The 20,744-nt window shown below is 35.5% G+C and overlaps 1 protein-coding gene across 2 annotated transcripts in view; it reads right to left on the bottom strand.

The window, feature by feature from the left end:
- Positions 1-20,744, bottom strand: part of Rpt2 (26S proteasome regulatory subunit Rpt2) — a 201,932-nt gene that overhangs the window by 88,723 nt on the left and 92,465 nt on the right. For both annotated transcript variants that reach the window (XM_090399687.1, XM_090399686.1), the window contains exon 5: positions 20,446-20,631. In XM_090399687.1, the coding sequence (XP_090255813.1) occupies positions 20,446-20,631 (186 nt within the window). The remainder of the gene's footprint in view (positions 1-20,445; positions 20,632-20,744) is intronic.

Below are 20,744 nucleotides of genomic sequence, written 5' to 3'. Positions count from 1 at the left end.
CCAGATTTAAGATGACCAGTGGATGTACCTCAGGGTTCAATCCTTACTCATTATTTATTTCATACATTAATGACATCAGGAAGGATCTAACATCAGATGTGCAATTATTTGCCAATGATGTGAAGATAGGCACAAGGACAATCAGGGATGCTACTGATATTCAGCAATTACAAAATGATTGGAATAAACTGGAAATTTGGGCAAACGAACATGGCTGTCAATTTAATGTTAGTAAATGTAAAGTTATGCACTTTGGCATGATTAGAGTTCCAGCGGCATATTATATTAGTGGGCTTGTGCTACAAGAAACTGAAGAGGCAAGGGAACTTGGCATATTGGTGGATATGAATTTAAAGTTCAAAGGACACTTAAGTTGCAAATACAACTCAGAGGATAATTGCGACATTGAAGCAAACTTTGACATATGTAAGAATACGGAAGTTATTTTGCCTCTTTATAAGGCTTTGATAAGACCACACCTGGATTATTATGCGCAGATTTGGTCTCCCGGGTTCCAAGGGGATAAAGAAGCTGTGGAAAGGGTGCAAAGAAGAGTTACAAAGATCAAATCAGGATTATGGGATTTAGATTATGAGAACAGATTGCAAGCATGTGGATTGCAGACGCTGGTTAACAGGAGAAAAAGGGTGGTATGCTAGAGGTCTATAAACTTTTGAATGGGTATAGGATATGAACTGATCAAATTTTTCGTTATATGGAAGGTGGGAAGAGAACACGGGAGCATCCATGGAAGCTAAATTTATTTGCAGTCAAGAAAGGGGTCTTTCTTGAACTGCTCTCTCACAGAGAGCAGTGAGTGGATTAATTTGCCCATAGGGATTGTGAGTGCATCTAGTGTGAATGAATTTAAGGGAAGGTATGATAGCTGGTTTGGGTGATTTATAGCCTCCCTAAACGAGTCCTTGACTCTCTGGAGGTGTCGGATAATAATAATAATCACACTCTCGGATAATAATAATAATCACACAAGTATTTTCAAACATTTTATTTTGCAAGTCATCACCATTCTTATAAAAATCAGAGATACATTAAAAAATAATTTAAGAATACTGATTTTCATTTGTTTCAATGCCAACTGTAATTCTCCCAACATCCTCTCTGACTCTTCAGCAGGTATGCGGTTGTAATATAATACTAACATAAGCTTATTTTCACAATTTGCAATATGAATTACGAGGGTGGTCTGAAAAGTTCTCGGCCTTGACCATTGATGGCAACACTATCAGCAAGATTTTTTTTTTTTAAGTTGGTACATCTGTCATAAGCATCCATGTGATATCGCAAGTAGTTTGTTTTATACAGCTGTCTGAAGCAAAAGTGTTGTCTGTATCACTTTTTATTGAAAGATGAAAAAAAATCATGTTTCATCAGGACAATGCACCTGCCCACAAAGGTGTTTTAGCAATGGGGAAATTAAGGGATCTGCACTATGAATTGTTGGAACATCCACCCTATTCCCCAGATTTGGCTCCCTCTGACTTCTATCTCTTCCCAAAACTAAAACTCTTCCTCGCTCATGAGGTTATAAAATTCTTTGGTAAAAGAAGGTTTATAATGTCAAAAGAAATTCATTCAAAGTTCATAAAAGTTTATGAGCACCCTTCTCCATCATTTTCAACAATTAAGAAATGGGCTGCTGAGTTTAAATGTGGCTGTACCAGCCTTGAAGATGATCCACGTGAAGGACATCCAAAAAGTGTAACAACACCAGAAATCATTGATCAAGCGAACGATATGGTATTGGATGACCGGAGAGTCAAAGTGCGTGAAATTGCTGAGACTATAGGCATTTCAAAAGAATGTGTAGGATAAATTTTGCATGAAGAATTGCATATGACAAAGCAAGATGGGTGCCGCGCTTGCTTACAGCAGATCAAAAACACACTCGCATGAAAATTGCTCAACAGTGCTTGGAACATTTTAACAAGAATAAAACTGATTCTGTGCATCAATTTATTACTATGGATGAGACTTGGATTCACCATTACACACCAGAATCCAAGCAGGCAGTCAAAACAGTGGAAAGAAGCCAGTTGTTCAGTGCCCAAGAAGACAAAGTCGGTTCCATCAGCAGGAAAGGTCATGGTGGCATCGGTGTTTTGGGATGCTAAAAGTATTTTGTTTATTAATTATCTTGAAAAGGGTAAAACAATAACCAGGGAATATTATTCCGATCTTTTAACCAGACTAGATGAAAAAATTGGTGATAAAAGACCCGGTTTGCAGGAAAAAAAATCATCTTTCATCAGGACAATGCACCTGCCCACAAAGGTGTTTTGGCAATGGGAAAATTAAGGGAGCTGCACTATGAATTGTTGGAACATCCACCCTATTCCCTAGATTTGGCTCCCTCTGATTTCTATCTCTTCCCAAAACTAAAACTCTTCCTTGCTGGTCAGTGTTTTTCTTTGAATCAAGAGGTGATTGCAGCTGTAGAGTGGTTTTACAGGTTTTACAATTTTACAGATCTTACTGAGAACAACTACAGGGTCGGGATAATGGCACTGGAGCATTGCTGGAATAAATGTATTAGTCTTAAGGGAGATTATGTTGAAAAATAAAAATAATTTTGAAATTATAAATTTGTTTTTTCATTGTTAGGCTGAGAACTTTTCAGATCACCATCGTAGCTTAGTGTAACTGTATACTGAAACATGCATGATAAAAAGGCTTTTTAATAGTGTTATTTAAAAAACAATTATCCTGCAAAGATGAGTGGAAGACAGATCACATTATTGACATTGTGATAAGTTAGTCTGGCTCCATTGAGAGTGTCCACCATTTTCTGATGTTTTTATAAACTTTGTCTTCCTTATTGAATTATTTTATGAATAATTTATATAAATTCACTCATCATTAATCACAATAAAAGAAAGGAAACACAAACTATGCCCTTTTAGTTTTGTACAGTGCAAAACTGATCATAATGAAAGGGATTGGAATAAACTAAAAACACAGCAGAAAATAGTTCTGTTGTGTCATCAACAAAAAATAATCAACATGTGACTTTAAGACAAATGTCTAAAAGAATTTAAGTGGTTGTACTATGAAGATGAAGTTGCATTCTGAAAAGTTTAAAAGAACATCCTGAGACTGCTGAGAGAACTCTAGAAAATTTTCAAAGTTTTCAAGGCCTTTTTAAAGTGGAGACATTTAGGTTTCATAAGACTTCAATTTTTACAAAAAAGCTGGAACATAGACTTGGCCAGAAATATACCTCTAGCTGCATTCCAAAGAAATATGAGTTCTGAAATATTCAAACATCTGAAGTGCATTTTTAATACAGCCTATTATAAAACTAATTTTCATAAACTATTAACTTACTTCAAAAATTTATACAACCAGTAGCAGAAGAGCATCAAAATGACATGAAATGTAAAAAATTTGTGTTGGTTACTGCTGATGTCATTAACCAAAAATTAGTCAAGGAAATCAAAGACTCCATCAGTGAGTCTTCTTGAAGATGATTCTTTAGATATTTCAAATGAGATATGAAACTCATCTATTATATGAAATGCATACATAAAAATGAAAGCAGCATTGTTGAAAGTTTTTTCGCTTGGTTATAGTTATACTATAAATTAAAGATGCCAAGAAATGATATTCTTGGTTACATCCTTTATCTAGTAACCTCACGACTGGGCTTTTTGTATACAGAGGCTAATGACTTCACATAAATTGCCTTAGTATCCCATAATGCAAAGCATGTATTCTTAAGGACAAGTATAATGCTGTACATTGTGGGAATGGCTACTACACAGATCAATTTTGACTTTTATTGAGGTGAAAAAGTAAAGGGGTACTCATCATAGTCCTAGAAAAGTTAATACAGGGGTGTAAGAGATCCTGATAGTATAAGGGGGACCGGAAAGTAATCAATTATTTTTAATAGGTCATTTTTAGCCGATTGTTTTTTCTTAAATAACACAAATTATTAAATTTGATTTTTATTTAAATATTAGCATTACTTTTCTATTTAAAAAATCTGTTTTTTTTTTTCATTTTTAGATTTTTTTTTTTTTAATATGGCGGACTTTAAAGTTGAAGAGCACCATTTACTCATTGTATCCTGTTTTTGTTTCACCAAGGAAAGAATGCTACCGAGACTACCAAAATCATTTGCTCAACTTATGGAGATGCATTGAAGGTTAACAAATGTCAAAGATGGTTCGGGAGATTTGCAGAAAAAAATTTTGATCTCTCAGATCATCCTTGATCTGGAAGACCTCTTACTCTAGATGACGATGCTCTTAAGACTCTCGTTGAATCAGATCCAAAACAAACCATACAAGAATTAGCAGAGAAACTTTATTCATCATGGTCAACTGTCCAAGAGCACTTACATAAGAGTTCATTGTTGTTCATAAGAGTTCATTGCAATTCATTGTTGACCAGACAACAAAATGATCCCTTTTTGGAACGAGTTGTAACTGGTGACGAAAAATGGGCGCTGTATAAGAATAATAAACACAAAAAAGTGGCTTTCTCCAAATCAAACTCAAATTCCAACACCTAAAGATGGACTTCATCCACAAAAGGTTCTGTTGTGCGTTTGGTGGAATATTCATGGAATTATTCATTACGAACCCATGGAACAAGGTAAGACTATCACAGCAGCCATCTACTGTGAACAATTAGAGTGACTACATCAAGCATTGTTAATCAAACGTCCTGTGCTTGTTAATCGAAAAGGAGTAATTTTGCAGCAAGATAATGCAAAACCACATTCTGCAAGAATGACTCAAGAAAAAATTAGGCTGTTAGGATGGGAACTTCTACCACATCCTCCATATTTGCCAGATATTGCCCCTAGTCACTATCACTTATTCAAGTCCTTAGAACACAGCATAAGAACTAAAACCTTCCATTTGCAAGATGATATCCAAAGGAGTTCGATATCATTTTTGCCTCCAAAAAAAAACTTTTTTCAAAAAAATAATTCTAAACTTAATTGTTGGAATAAGGTTATAATTAACGATAGTGATTATAGAATTGAATAATGTTAATTTGTTCTTTAATAAAATTTATATTAAAAATGTAGTTCAAAAAATTGATTACTTTCCAGTCTCCCTTATATTAGGAGAAAGAAAAGACAGCTAGAGAGAGAGAGAGAGAAGGTCACAGCTTCTTTTATATCATCATATAGCTAAAGGCTATCAGCTTTTCTTTATCATCAATCTCATACAGATGAATGACCAATACCCAGGTGGTTAGCCTTATCCGAGTTAACCTTCTCTGCCCAAGATCAGTCGTCTCTGCAATTGACTATAAGACCACAGTGAATTAAGATGATGGAACTATTTAAGAAACCTCTCATAACAAAAATAGACAGAATTTTATCTTCTCCTAGTGAATATTGGATAATGTGGGTGGTCTACACCACCTAGTCCAAAATTTAATGTCTCCTAGAATGCTTCTTTCTAGTACAAAAATCAGATGACTGAACAATAAAATTTCCACAATACAATATTATAAAAGCATTTGGATGCCATATTGCTGGCTTTCAAATCCATGTTTCTTTCTAATCTTCCATAAATGGTATTTTAATTCATTAATTATAAAAATCAAAATTCTCTTCCCATTGATGACAGGAAGTGGGTACTGCAAAAAATAACCTGTTCTATTGTTAGTAATGGAATGTCCAACACATTACATAATTTGTTGCAAATACGCAGGGCAAGACGGCAGATGTAGAATGCATGTTCTGCTGTTTCCAATCGGTAACATATGTCACAGACTGGATCTCCAATGTTAAAGTACCTCCATTTGATGATATTGACTCAAAGGCAGCCATATGCAATTCTCCAAGCAAGATCCCTCCTGTTAGGGTAACCTTGGAACTTCAATTAAGTTATGAAACAAATTGTTATTGTCAGTACCCAACTGTGGAAGTTCATGGCAAAAGAGATTCAAGATTTCTTTATACCAAATTTTACTATTTTCAATGGAAAGTATCAATGCCAGAGTGTTGTAGCAGTTTTAGAGTAAGTACAAAGTGTTCTAGCATTCAGGAACAATCAGCTTTTGGATCTTTTTAATCATTTACTCCAAACAGGGGAAGATGAAAACCCAGGTAGTACCAGAGAAAATCTGCACTTGTGTGACTGCACATGTGGATTTTTGAAGCTGTACTGTATTGTAAACATCACAGAAGCCGAAAGAAAAGCAATTATATATTAAGCTTGTGCAATTTTTTTGGTCTAGCAGAATTTCAAGACTGAAAGCGCAAATCCTCCATGCTTCTTTGATAGTTAAAGAAATTGCTTTTTAACTTCTTGGTATCGGCTAGACCAAAAAAATTGCACAAGCTTACTATATAATTGCTTTTCTTCGGCTTCTATGATGTTTATAATATTTATTATGTACAACTGAGCAGGAAGGATTATGGTTTTGAGTGCTATGGCTTTAGAAGAAAAGGCAAGTGGCCCAATTTTCCAGTCTTCCAAGGTTTCAGAGTTCTTGAACTGGTGATATTGGGTAAGTGGAGAAGGGAATTCCAAGTATTAGGGGTTAGTCCAAAAGTAATCCCTCCAAGATCCCATTTTCCAAAAATTTAATTTTTTCTTGTCTGCATTAGTAGTTAATCCACTGATCTTGCTAAATTTTTCCAAAATACCAAAAAAAGATATATATGGAATCATTATCTTCAAGGTGCCCACTACATCATCAGCATATGCAAATACCTTATTTTTCTTCATAGTTGAACTGTTATTCCTTATACAGCATGTGTATATTGTCGACTTCCTGTAAGAAAAGTTCAAGAACCAGTGCAAAGAGCAATGGACTAAGAAGGTAGCCCTGTTTGACTACTTTTCGAATTTTAATCAGGTCTGACAGGAACCCATTAACTAGGAGGCGGGTAGTTGAATTTGCATAGACTCCTTTGTTGTTTTAAGGATACTTGCGACATAAGACTGAATGATATAATCACGTAATCACAAGAAAGATATTTATTTAACCAAATATTTCGGTCTGAAAATAGCAGACCATCGTCGGTGGTATTACAAGAACAGTTTAAAAAATATACAAGCTAGAATACTAACAATAGATCGTTGAAATTAGAACATGCCGCGTGATATTATATCACTAAGTATGAAACGAAATATTTCTACTTCAAAATATTTCGTTTCATACTTAGTGATATAACATCACGCGGCATGTTCTAATTTCAACGAGCTATTGTTAGTATTCTAGCTTGTATATTTTTTAAACTGTTCTTGTAATACCACCGACGATGGTCTGCTATTTCCAGACCGAAATATTTGGTTAAATAAATATCTTTCTTGTGATTACGTGATTATATCATATAGACTCCTTTGATAATGGATAGCAGCATTTTACCTACACCAATTTGTTGGAAAGGAATGCCAGACATTATCAAATGCTTGAGTAACATCTACTGATAGACTGTCATTGATTGCTTTTTCGTGTTAACTAAGCAGATTAGATCACGTAGCAGAAATAGATTAAATTTTACTGCTCGACCTGGTACTACATACACCTGCATGCTTTTAATTATCTCATTCCCACTTTGAGCCTTATTGATAATGCAGAAAATTATCTTGTAGTCAGTATTAGATAGAGAAATAGGTCTCCAGCTGCTGATTAAGGTGCGATCACTATTAGGTTTTGGAATGGAGATGGTATGGCTTGCTACAAATTCACTCGATATGTGTCCTGATGAGAGAAAAGAATTAAATAGTATAACTAGAATTGGAAGAATAAAATCCCAGGCCTTGAGGTAAAGTTCTATCCCTAGACCATTAAGTACTAAGGATTTTCTTGTTTGGCAATATTTATAGGCTGTGGTAACTTCAGATGGTGTAATGGGTCTGTCAAGCCCATCTTGGACATGAACAGGAAAGGAATGCGGAGAACCGACCAGGGCTTCTGACCTAATGTCCAATCCTCACCTTCTCGTGGTGCACCCTGTTGGGTATCTACTTTGATACTGAACGAACAAGGATGGGCTGGCAATTTGGGATTTAGCCGACCAAATTGTATTCTTATTGGTTAAACCAAAATAAAAAAATGATGGTACAACATGACAAAATTTCATGCCACTGGGGCGTCGCCCGGTTAAACAAGGCCCCGTTGTTTTTGCCAGGGAACCAGGGCGAACAGCGAAAAGTCAGCTACTGGAACAAATCTGAAAACAAACCCCAACTCAACATCACCACAGTTAAAGATCGGTACTATCGACGTAAGAAGCCGGAATGGCAAAGAAATGGAACTAGCTGAGGAATTAGATAAGTACCAGATCGACATAATAGGGGTGACTGAAACAAAAAAGACCAAAACTGGTGAGATCTTTCTGAGCAATAAATACAAACTGTTATATTCAGGCAATGACAATCTAGGAAAAGAAGGAGTAGCCATAGTATTCAACACAAAATACGAGGCTAATCTTCTTGAATGGCAGGCAGTCTCAAGTAGAGTGATGTGGGCTAATATCAGAATGGGGAACTGGACAATGAGACTTATTTGTGCCTATGGTCCCACAGAAGGTTCTACTAAGGTAGAAGTGGAGGAATTTTTTGAGGCTTTAGAAAAAGCAACTGACACAATGAAAAAGGAAAAGTTGGTCCTTGTTGGGGATCTAAATAGCAGAGTTGGAAATGATTGTGAGACATACAAAAATATTTTGGGAAAATTTGGAGAAAAGAGCAAAGCTAATAATAATGGCAAATATCTGTTGGATTTCTGCTCAGGACATGGTCTGGTTATTACTAACACCATGTTCCAACATAAAAATGTGCACAAATTCACATGGAGAGAAGAGGCTAGGAATAAGAAAAGTCTCATTGACTATGTTATTGTTGACAGTGATGTTTTCTCCCTGGTGCAGGACACCAGAGAATTTGAAATTGGAAGTGATCACTATTTAGTCTTGAGCAGGATAAAATTGAATTTCATATTGAAAAGAATAACATGTAAGAAAGTTTTAAAGCGAATAAAAGTTGAGCAGCTCTCAGATGCGAACTGTAGACTAAAATACAGAAAGATTATTGAAAAGAAAATGAAAAAGTTTGAGAACAGGAATCAAACCTTGGAGATTCAGTGGCAAACTCTGAAGAAAACATTGATTCTGCCAGAGAGGCACGTGGTGAGGTTGTGTGCAAGGATAAAAAAATCAGAACTCACTGGTGGACACAGGAAGTTAAAGAGGCAGTGAAGGAAAAGAAGAAAGCATATCAAAAGTTCCTGGCAAATAAGTCAGCTTTTACTCTTACAGAATACAGAGACAAATGTAAGAAAGCTAAACACTGTGTAAAACTAGCTAAACAAAAGTCATAGGAGGACTTTGGCAAGAATATAGAAAATAAATATCAAGAAGGTAGCAAAATATTCTGGAGGTTGTTGAAGAAACTTAGGTAATGGAGGAAAGAGTGCTGTAAAAGGAGTTAGAGATGATAAAGGTGACATGAAAACAGGAGAAAAAGATATCCTTGAAATATGGAGTAATTACTTTGAAAAACTGCTAAATGAAACAAGCAGTGATGACAGCACAGTTTTAAAAAACACTGACCAGGCATGCAGTCAGGAATACATATCCATACTGGAAGTAGAAAAAGCCATCAAAGGCTTGAAATGTGGAAAGGCAGCAGGGAGTAGATGATATTCGACCAGAAATACTGAAGTATGGTGGTATAAAAGTCTTGCAGTGGCTACACTGCATAGTTCAGAAAGCCTGGACAGAGGGACGAATTCCCGATGATTGGAGTAGAGCTCTCATAGTACCCATATATCCCTACTGAGTGTTCCTGGCAAGATCTATGCAAGTATACTTGAGAAACGGTTGAGAAGAATTGTGGAAGAAAAGCTTGGTGAAGAACAAGCTGGATTCAGGCCAAACAGAGGCTGTCAGGATCAGATCTTCACTTTATGACAAATAGTCGAGAAAGCATGGGAATATAACAAAGATCTGTATTTAAGCTTTGTCGATTTGGAAAAGGCATATCATAAGGTGCCAAGAGAGAAGCTATTCAATACGCTGCAGTTATATGGTGTCAATGGGACATTATATCAAGCAATACTTAGTCTTTATTTGAGTTGTAAGTCAGCAGTTAGAATTGAAGGAAGTACAGGAAGATGGTTTAATGTTAAATCTGGTGTGAGACAAGGATGTACATTATGCTCTCTGTTATTCATTATCTATATGGATCACATTATGAAGGAATGTGGTATTAAACCTGATATCAAAATTGGAGATGTTAATGTCAGCTCTTTGCTTTATGTGGATGATGTTATACTTCTAAATAAATCCGCTACAAGTCTGCCAGATTCTCTGACTAAATTGAATAGCCGTTGTAATAGATATGGTATGAAGGTCAGCAATAAAAAGACAAAGACAATGAAAATAGGCAGAATCATTGAAAATGTCAACTGTGTTGTGAATGGAGAACCTGTGGAACAAGTAAAACATTTCAGCTACTTAGGCACGATTTTTACTGAAGATGGTAAATTAAATATAGAAATAGACAACAGAATCAGCAAAGCTGATATGGTGGGAAGTCAATTGAATAAATTCATATGGAATAAGAGAGAAATTAGTCGGAACACTAAATTAGCTGTATACAAGACAGTGTTCAAACCAGTTTTAACTTATGGATCTGAGAGCTGGGTCAGAAGTATAACACTTGACCAAAGACTAGAGACCGCAGATATGAGAGTCCTGAGAAAGATTAGAGGCGTGAACAGATGGCAACAATGGCAATATCATATTAAAAATGAGGATATTAGGAAAGAACTTGACATTGTCAGCATCCAGGAATGCATTAGCAGAGCTAATCTCAGGTGGTATGGTCACTTAAATAGAATGGGAGAGGAAAGATTAGCAAAACAAGTGTTCTCTGTCAGGTTGGCAGGAAAACGACCCAGAGGAAGACCAAGATATAGGTGGATTGATACGGTACAAAGTGCCTTAGACGATAGAAATATAAGATCTGACAATATCGGAGTCTTGACAAGTTACAGACTGATATTGAGGAAAATTGTAGATAGGAAGTTAGTAATGATGTAATTTTTTCATGTAGTACTGTCATATCCTGTACACCCCTTGAGGGTACATGGCAGGAATTTGATGATGATGATGATGATAATGAGTTATAATTTCCAACAGTATTATTGTCTTCAAACAGACTTTTGTAGTGTTTTTGAAAGGAGTTATGGATGTCTTGAGTGGTGGACATGTCTGCACCATCAATGCAGATTTGAGTGATAGTCATTTCTTTGCAGAATTTAGTGAATTGTCTATTGAAGAATGCAGCTGAAGGGCTATCTGCTAAGTGCTGCTGTATTCTTATTTTAAATTTTCTTTCTTTCTTCTACTTGTTTCTGTCTTTCCAGTTCTATCTCTATGTTAATGTTTCTAATGATGTTGCTACATTCCATACCATTGCATTGGTTTGTTATGAATCAGTTTCTCTCTTTATACAGATCTTTCAACTTTTTCCTTTTGAGGAAAGCCTGCACCTTTCCCCATTCCATCATATTCTGCTTTACTGCTTGTTTGAATTTTAACCACATATCCCAATTCCAGGTAACATTATTCCAATTCAAACAGAGCGTCTGGAATTTAGTTAAAAATATCAACAGGAAATTTGGTGGAAGTCTCCTTGGTTCAGAAGAGATCTCTACTTTTTCCATGTAGTGGAACTCAAGTATAACTGGATTATGATCTGACATGTTGATGTCAAGAGATTTTATCTGTATTATCCTATTTATAACGGAAGAAGAGATATAAATTCGATCAATATGAGTACCAATACCTTGATTCATGTACGTGTATGCCTGGAGATTAGGATTGTGAATCCTCCATATGTCAAATAGTTGAGCATTGTCAAGACATGTTGTTAACTGTGCATATTCTGCTTTTCCACTCCTGGGGTGTCCTCCTATTTTGTCTAATGTGGGGTTTTCAATACAATTCCAGTCTCCAGCTGCTATGATGTAGTGGGCACCATATAAAAATGGCTCCAATTCCTGAAAAAATTTTCGTCTAACTATTCCATCATTGGATGGAGCAAAAATATTTATAAACCTTATTACATATCCACAGTATTTCCAATCAGATTCACCCTTCTGCATCCCTTTGGATATTACAGAATGACTGAAGAATGGGGGGGGGGGGGGGGGAATAAGAACTCCTACTCCAGCCATGTTAAATCTTCCAAAGCTGCAATAAGAAAGAAGCAGATATCTATTGGTTCAAGTTTTTATATCTTTATATCTGCTATGTTTCTTGGAGAAATAAAAACATGATGTTATGGAGTAGCATAAGTTTCCATATAAAGGGTATCCCAAAATTCACGCAAGATTTAAATTTAGCGTCATTTGTGCAGTAAAGTGTTGCCAACGAGAAAAAAAAGACAGCGTGACAGCTGACAGTTCAGGGTTATTAAAAATGGAGCGCTATATGAAAGAACAACGCATTTTGAACAACGAGAAAAAAAACAAGAACGAGGAAAAAAAAGACAGCGTGACAGCTGACAGTTCAGGGTTATTAAAAATGGAGCGCTACATGAAAGAACAATGCATTTTCATTGTTGAGCAATATTTTAAAAATAATGATGGTTTGGCAGCTACAGTTCGCAATTTTCGTACAAAATATGGTCAGAATAGTGATTTAACTTCATCAACTGTGAAAAGATTAATTAAAAAATTAAAGGAAACTGGATCAATTAGTGATCTTACACACTCTGGCCGTCCTTCAACAAGTCGTTCAACAGAAAACATCGAAGCAGTTCGTGAGAGTGTTGCTGAGAGTCCAGGAACATCAATTCGGCACTGTGGTCTTGAACTGGGCATTTCGAGAAGCTCTCTACAGCGTATTCTCATGAAAGATTTGCATCTTTATGCTTACAAAGTTCAATTGACTCAAAAACTGAAGACTACTGACCACACAGAGTGAAGAGAGTTCGGTGAATGGATTATGGAACAAAAACAAGTGGATGCTTATTTTTCAAACAAAATCACCTTCAGCAATGAGGCTCATTTTCATCTTGATGGCTTCGTTAATCGACAAAATTGTCGTATTTGGGGTTTAGAAAATCCACAAGTGATTGTTGAGAAACAAATGCATCCACAACATGTCACTGTTTGGTGCGGATTTTGGGCTGGAGGCATCGTCGGTCCATTCTTCTTCGAAAATGAGGCTGGTAAAGCAATAACAGTTAATGGTGCTCGCTATCGCGACATGATAATCCAGTTTTTTTGTGCCTAAATTGCAAGATATCGATGTGGACGATATGTGGTTTCAACAAGATATTGCCACATGCGATACAGCCCAAGAAACAATTCAATTACTGCATGAATCATTTCCTGGCCGTGTAATTTCCCGTTTTGTTGATCAGAATTGGCCACCCAGATCATGTGACTTAATGCCATTGGACTTTTTTCTTTGGGGTTTTTTGAAGTCTAAGGTTTATGCCAACAAGCCCACGACCACCCACGCCTTGGAGGAAATTGAGCACTGTATCAACAAAATTCAGCCACATTTATGCAAAACGGTCATGGAAAATTTCGACAAAAGAGTGCGCATGTGCCAGCAAAGCCACGGAGGCCATTTACCCAATATGCTATTCCATGCATAACCCTATACTGTATACTTTATGAATCAATAAGAAATTACAATTTTTAATTAAAAACCTGTGTTTTCTATCAAAATTAATTCTTGCATGAATTTTGGGACACCCTGTAGTTTATTGTTTAATTTGCCCATGGAATCCTCATACATTTAATGAAGCAATGCAGAAAGGAGATGCTATGATTAGTGAAGTGTCAGTGGTTAAGTTCTAGATTTTGGATGAGCCTGATGAGGTCTTCAATCTGTGAAGGAGAAATTGTGTAGCCTGCTTCTTGTAAACTGTTTTCCAGTTTTTTCCAGTTGCTTTCCATTATTTCAATTTCATGCCTATCAATTCTTGATTTTGAAGCAAGTAATTTTCATTTAATGTAGATGATAACTGTACTCAGTAAACTTTGAATCGGTAAACTTTATTATATTTTCTTTAATTCAATCTATCGCCTTCCCATTATTAGCATGAGTTGGTTCTTCATAATCCATAAACTCTTCTGAGCCTGAAGAGTTTTCATTTGACGATCCACAACCTTCACTATCTTTACATTTTTTATTACTTCTTTTAGATGTAGTTCATTTTTTTAATTTTTTTTTATCAATTCATCTTTCCTTTTTGATGACCTTGTCTACATATTAAGTTCTTTCAGTTGTCTTACTTGCTTTTCTGTTTCTTCTCCAGTTTTCTCCTTGTAGAACAGTTTCATGATTTTTCATTTTGTCTTGTATCTGTTCAGTTGTTATACTAGTTCATTATTGGTAATTTCGAATGATGATGTTCCATCCATATTTGATTGGGAAAGTGGCTACTGAGGTTCTGGAATTTTGGAGCTAATTTCTAGCTGATTTGGTCGTGCCGTCTTTACTGGACTGAATTGGAAGATCCAGGAACTCTTCTTTATGCCTTTCTAATATATTCAGTGTTCTAATTGGCTCCACCGGTGCTCCCACTCTTTTAGTGGAAGTTGTAAAAGGACAGGTGTTAATGAAGTGTCCAGAACTTTCGCATTTCTGACAGGGTTTGAGACACTGATTAGCGACATGTCAATCTCCATGAAGTTGAAACATTTAGATTTGGGGCAGTTACCACCCAAGTGATCGTATGAACCACAACACAGGCACTGCCTTTGTACTTTGGGATGGTTTACCATAACTGAAGTTGTACTGATATTGACAAAATTTGGTACGGGCATCTTCATATCTATCTTGACGGTGACATCACCATAAAACAAGTTTGGACCTTCACCTGATAAACCCTACCATATGTTACTAATCTTACCCCATTTTGAGAATGTCTGTATAAGAATTTCATTACTGTTCTATATATATTCCAGTGGAAATCTTTCGATTTTTACTGTTTTAACCTGGCTCATGATTACAGGAATAACTGCACTGTCTTTGAAAGTAAAACCCTTTAAGAGTTTGTCCCTTGTTTCCACATACAGTAAAACCCCTTTTTTACACTTTTCAGGGGACTGATGGAAAAAAGTGCAAATAACAGGAAATGTAAAAAAACATTAAAAAAGGCTAAATGATGACTTACTGCTAGTATGTGAGTCTACATACTAGATTACAAAATTTAATAACTGAAAATAAATGAATTTACAATGTACTTACATTTATCTATTTAAAAAAATCTTTAATTGTTGATTGTTTTTGCTTTTTTTTTTTTTTTAATACTTAGCACCAGATTGCTTTGCATTGAGTTCAATGCTTGACCTGTTTTTTTACTATCGTGTTCAAAGTGGACACAGAGAGTCCAAGATCTTATGCTAAATGCACATGTGTTCCGGCATGCCAATTTACACGTCACAGAATTGCCATCTTTTCTTCTACCGAAATACATTTTCTGTTTTTTTTTCCATGTTACTAACATGGATAATCCACCACTGCAACTTGAAAGCAACTATCACACGCTAAATTACGTTGCAGAAATTCTGCAATATCAATTCATACTGTGATTGAAAAATCACAGTAACGCTTATCACTACAGTACTGCTGCATGTGCGCAAGTACTGTAGTGATAAGCGTGATAACGGAAGCAAGATGTGCAGATTTCCACTGAAATCTATTCAAAAATCGGTATTGCCACCGAGAAAAAAAAACGCAAATTACGGGAAATAATGTCCACGTCAAGTTGTTAATGGCAGGAAAACTACAGCCGAAAGCAACGCAACATGAGAACAGAAATGCGCAGATTTCCGCTGAAATAGATTCGAAAATCGGTATTGCCACCGAGAAAAAAAACGCAAATCACGGGAAATAACATCCACATCAAGTTGTTAATGGCGGGAAAACAATACATCGTGAGAATAGGCTTTAAGACAGGACCAACAGAAAATGACGTAAATGGCAGGAAAACATAAATTGCAGGAACGTAAAAACGGGGTTTTACTGTATTTAACTACAATTAAATATTTCACTTCGCTGTACAGGGTGAAAGAATAAATCTTGTTAACACCAATTATCTCTTTTAAAACCTTAGTCACACGTCTCACTTTGTCACATCCAGGAATTTCAATCCCTAGAGTTTGCACCTGTGGAGAAATTGGTACCATTATCTCAGGTTGATTATGAGAGAGAGAGAAACTTTTCAGTTGTAAGACTGAGAATTAAATAATCCCGTGATATAGAAAAAAATTCTACAGCACCAGAGAATGCTCTATTTGAGCTACTATAAAATGGTGGTGATGATACTACCAAAAGTAATCCTGTAATGCAGATATTAACTGCACTAGCAACAATCTTAATATTTATTTTAAAAAAAGAAACCAGTACTAGTGGGGACAAAACCACCACTGGCACCAGTAAAATAAAATCAAAGTAAAAAACAAATGAAAGAAAACCAAAGTACTTCTCTTGCCTAAATCCAAGATGCCATCAGTGGGAGCCAGACACATAAGTGATAGCAAAGTTGAAGTAATGCAGAAGTCATATACAAGTAGTCAAAAGGTGTCACACCTTATTACCAAAACACTCTGGATTAGAGACAAATGTTGAAAATTTTTTTCACTTGGTTACACTATAAATTAAAGATGCCAAGAAATTATATTCTTGGTTTCATCCTTTATCCAAGTGTAAGCAAAGTAGCCTAGATGTGAAGTTACTTCACGTGCAAACTTTGTTTGCTTACACTTGGATAAAGGATGAAACCAAGAATATAATTTCTTGGCATTGTTAATTTATAATCAGCTGCATTGTATTTTGTTAGATGACAGAGTGAAATAAAATAGTTCTTCTTGTTGTCATGAAAAACTAGTAAATGGTTAGTAGGCAGTGAAAAAGAAGTAGCCTCTAACGTGATGGGTATAGAACAATGGGCTAGTGCCAAAATTAAGGATAGATATGCCAGATCTTACAGGTTATTGCACATAATTTGAATTTGGCTCTTTAAATTCCATTATTAAAGATGTTCTTATTATATTATTTATTTAATAACAATTTATTATCTTTAATTAAAGATACTAAAGTTACTTTGTTGCTGAAATTAAAAATGATATCACACACACACACACCTTTTACTTCAATTTATACTATAGCTGAGTAAAAAATTTTTGTGATCAGTAGATTTAAGTGGTATTTCTGGAGCCCTGTCCCCCCACCATGATGTATCATTATTTTGTTTCATGTAATACAATCATATCCTACATACCTCTTGAGGATACAAACCAGGAATTTTTACTCTTAAATAGTAACTTTACTTTTAAAAGTTGGAAACTAACAGTAGTCCTAGACCAATATGGTATTCTTCCAAGTCACTTCAGGCAGTGTAAGGTGATTACATTTCACTCACATGATGCATTCAGTGATTGCAACTGACCTACGCAAGCTATCAATCTCTTTATTTCAGGTTTGATGTGACTTGTAAAATATGGCTCATGGATTATGTAACTCTTAACCAACTCATAGCACTAATGTACTATACAGGTTTACAGACTTTCTAGTATGGAATTCAGAATTAATTATTGTACCACCTTTAAAATTTAAAAGTAGCACGACAATTTAGCTTAAAAAAACACATTAAAATCCATCTCTTTGTAATTCAGTATATAAACAATTTACACAAAACTAAATCACAAATTATAAAGTGAAGAGAGTTAAGATAGAGGCAACAAATTCTTTCACATACGAAGTATGAAGTGATAAGTTGTACTGACTACTGGTTTTATAATGGGTGAAAAATCACTGCAGTGATTATGAGGCATACTGTTGCCTCATAATCACATGCAATTGGATATTACATGAATATTATTTGTTTATTTCCAGAACATTTAAACCAGATCATTTTATTACCAATGCATGATTAGGAATCAAAGGCTCAAGAATCCCACTTTGATGTGACAATGTAGACTGTTACATCAAAGTGACAATTCGATTATCCATTATCATTGAATCAATGCAAGATTTGGCATTCTTGTAAACAAGAATGACTCTGTTTAATTCATGCCAGTACAAAACAAATTAATTCCTAACTTCTGTAAATTTAAAGAAACTATCAAATCACCGGGTGCATTCATATGCAGTCAACTACAAGCTGCCAAACATGATCTCATCCTCACCATTTGAAACATCTCCTTTCTTCAAGAGACAATAACCACGATCTTAAACACCAATCTTTTCAGAAAGAAAGAAAGCCTTCCTTCCATTCCTATAAGATTTTTGGTGATTTCAAAAACCCATAGTGGGAGGTTGCTGTAACTAACAGGATTATGGCTTTGTATTTTCCTTTGTGCCTTATGGCTGGAGAGGCTGTCAATTAGCCAAATTGCCTTCTTTTGAACAGCATCAAGAGAACATTTAGAGAAGTCTTAGATACACCATTAAAAATGTTGATGCAGTAGGAATCAGTCTGAGAAGAGAAATCTGGTCTTGAATATAAGGCTGAGAATTATCAAAGGTAAAGAGAAGAACTAAGTTCTTTTTTGCAAGAATAAATACAAAATTATGTTTGAAAGCAGTGAAGGCAACTTAAGTTATTACTCCATTAAGGATAGGAAGATTACTGTTTATGACAGTGGTGATGTTGAAGCTTGAACAATGCAATGTTTATCATGTGAGCAGGAGGAATGGAAAGTGCTATCATTAGCACAACTATAACAAGGTTTAGGGTCAGTAAGAGTGGGTGAAACAGAGCCCTGAGGAACACCTGCATTAATAGGAAAATCTGAACCAGGGCATGTGACTAGAGGTGAGTGATGCAGGCAAGGGAATCCACTGTGGATCTTTACTCATAGAATCCAAAGTGGTAGTCAAATATTAGTTGAGTTTTCAGATGTTGAAGAAACTGACTGTTCCATTGATAACCTTCTCCATTACTTTAGACAGCACTGATGTCAGAGCAACAGATCAAAAGTAATGGAGAAGTCATTGATGGTAGACACTTGTCTCCTTTTTTGGAATTAGCTATATATGCATTTGCTTCTATTCTATGGAGTGGATGATGGGTACAGATGGTAAAGGACAGGCATTAGTTCAGGAGAACATCTCTTGAGTACAACTGGTGAGATACATCAGGATCAGAAGCTGTTTTGGTATCTGGATTGCTCAAGATTCTTCTGCTGTCTTTCTGGCACGAGACATACAATGCAACAGGTAAAGTTGGAAGTGGTTTACAGGAGTTGGATGTGAGGTATATACCAGGAGATCATCTTTATCTTTAGGTGATATCGATATTGCAGGTGGGTGAAAAATGGCATTTATGTGTGTCTGGAGTATATACCAACTGAGCTATGGATCCTCCATCAGTAGGTATAGACAAAGCCCTTTATTTGAAAAGATCCAAGTTCGAAGAACCTTCATAAGAGCTTTTCAATTAAAGGTGAATTAGATGGTCTTGTATAGAGGTGACAGGGTTTTTCCTCCAGAAAACTTGGGTTTTTGATTCCTGCAGACATAAAATACTTACCCATGGAGCAATACTACAAAATTGCAGACCAGCTGATGGATGAGAACTCAATCGATGTGACTGGAATTCATTTCCTGTTCTGCAGTTTATATCTCCAAGAAGGACCAACTTTTCCATTTTCTTTTCATTGCCTTTTCTAATGACTCAAAAAATTCCCCTACTTCTTCCATAGAAGAATGTTCTGTGAGACAATAGGCAAAGATAAGGTCTGCCATCCTATTCCCTATTTTGAAATCTGCCCACATACTTGAAATTGATCACTACTATCTGAATATATAGTAGTGATCAATATGAATTAATAAAATCTCACCTGTTTTCATCTTCATTTCCATAATGCCAATTATGTCCACATAGTACTTCTCTAGTTCCTCTGTCAGTTTGATATCTTTCCAGTTGATATTTTTCATGTTGATAGTGATTACCTTCTCTGCTGAAATTCAGTTTGCATTTGTTCATTTTCACAGTACTCTGGTTTCCGACAAAAACAGTGGGGACCTTTGTTTAACTGGGCAATGCCCAGTTAAACAAATTTTGTCTTGTGTCTGGTTTAAGTCAACACAGAAAACATGGAGTTTCTAACCTAATAGCCTCTGGCTATTTAGGTTAGAAACTGTAGTCAGCTCTCTAATTCCTTAAAGGTTATCTCCTCCCAGGTATGTATATATGACCCTCCCTTTTGATTAATTCAGTCCAAATAAACTGAATATATATTTGGCATCTATATACTGCATTAAGCTTAACATTTTATTTACATGCTAGACCAAAAGTATCATTTTTTTCACTTTAAAGAGGTATTAATATTTTTCATAAGCAAGAATGATGAAGCTTAATAAAAATATATATCATAAATGTTATTATTAAATTACTACAAACTTCATTAAAAATTTTTAAAAGCCTATGTGTACAAAAAATCATTTTATTAATATATGCTAGGAAATACCTTATGATTGAGTAAAACAGAGCATCCTGGCTCTAGCTGATCTTTATCAACAAATGAAAGTATGCTGACGTAGTGCTCACTACCAACTGATGTAGACACTATTGCATGATTATCATCAATGATTTCTTCCAATGTTCCAACAGACATTGGAGTACCACGCAAGTCATCAACCTTTGATCGCTCTTCCTAGAAAAATTCCATTAAAAAAATATAAAAATCAGCAAAAAAAATTGAAAATGGCAGGAAAACAGAAAATATCATGTAGACACCCACCCATTTCAGTTATTTAGCATAATAAG

This window comes from Typopeltis vanoorti, chromosome 10 (genome assembly GCF_054136105.1).
Source record: "Typopeltis vanoorti isolate ZY-2024b chromosome 10, IOZ_Tvanoo_1.0, whole genome shotgun sequence".
Classification (NCBI taxonomy): domain Eukaryota; kingdom Metazoa; phylum Arthropoda; class Arachnida; order Uropygi; family Thelyphonidae; genus Typopeltis; species Typopeltis vanoorti.
The sequence above is the reverse complement of the archived record's forward strand: the minus strand, read 5'-3'. Positions and strand labels throughout refer to the sequence as shown.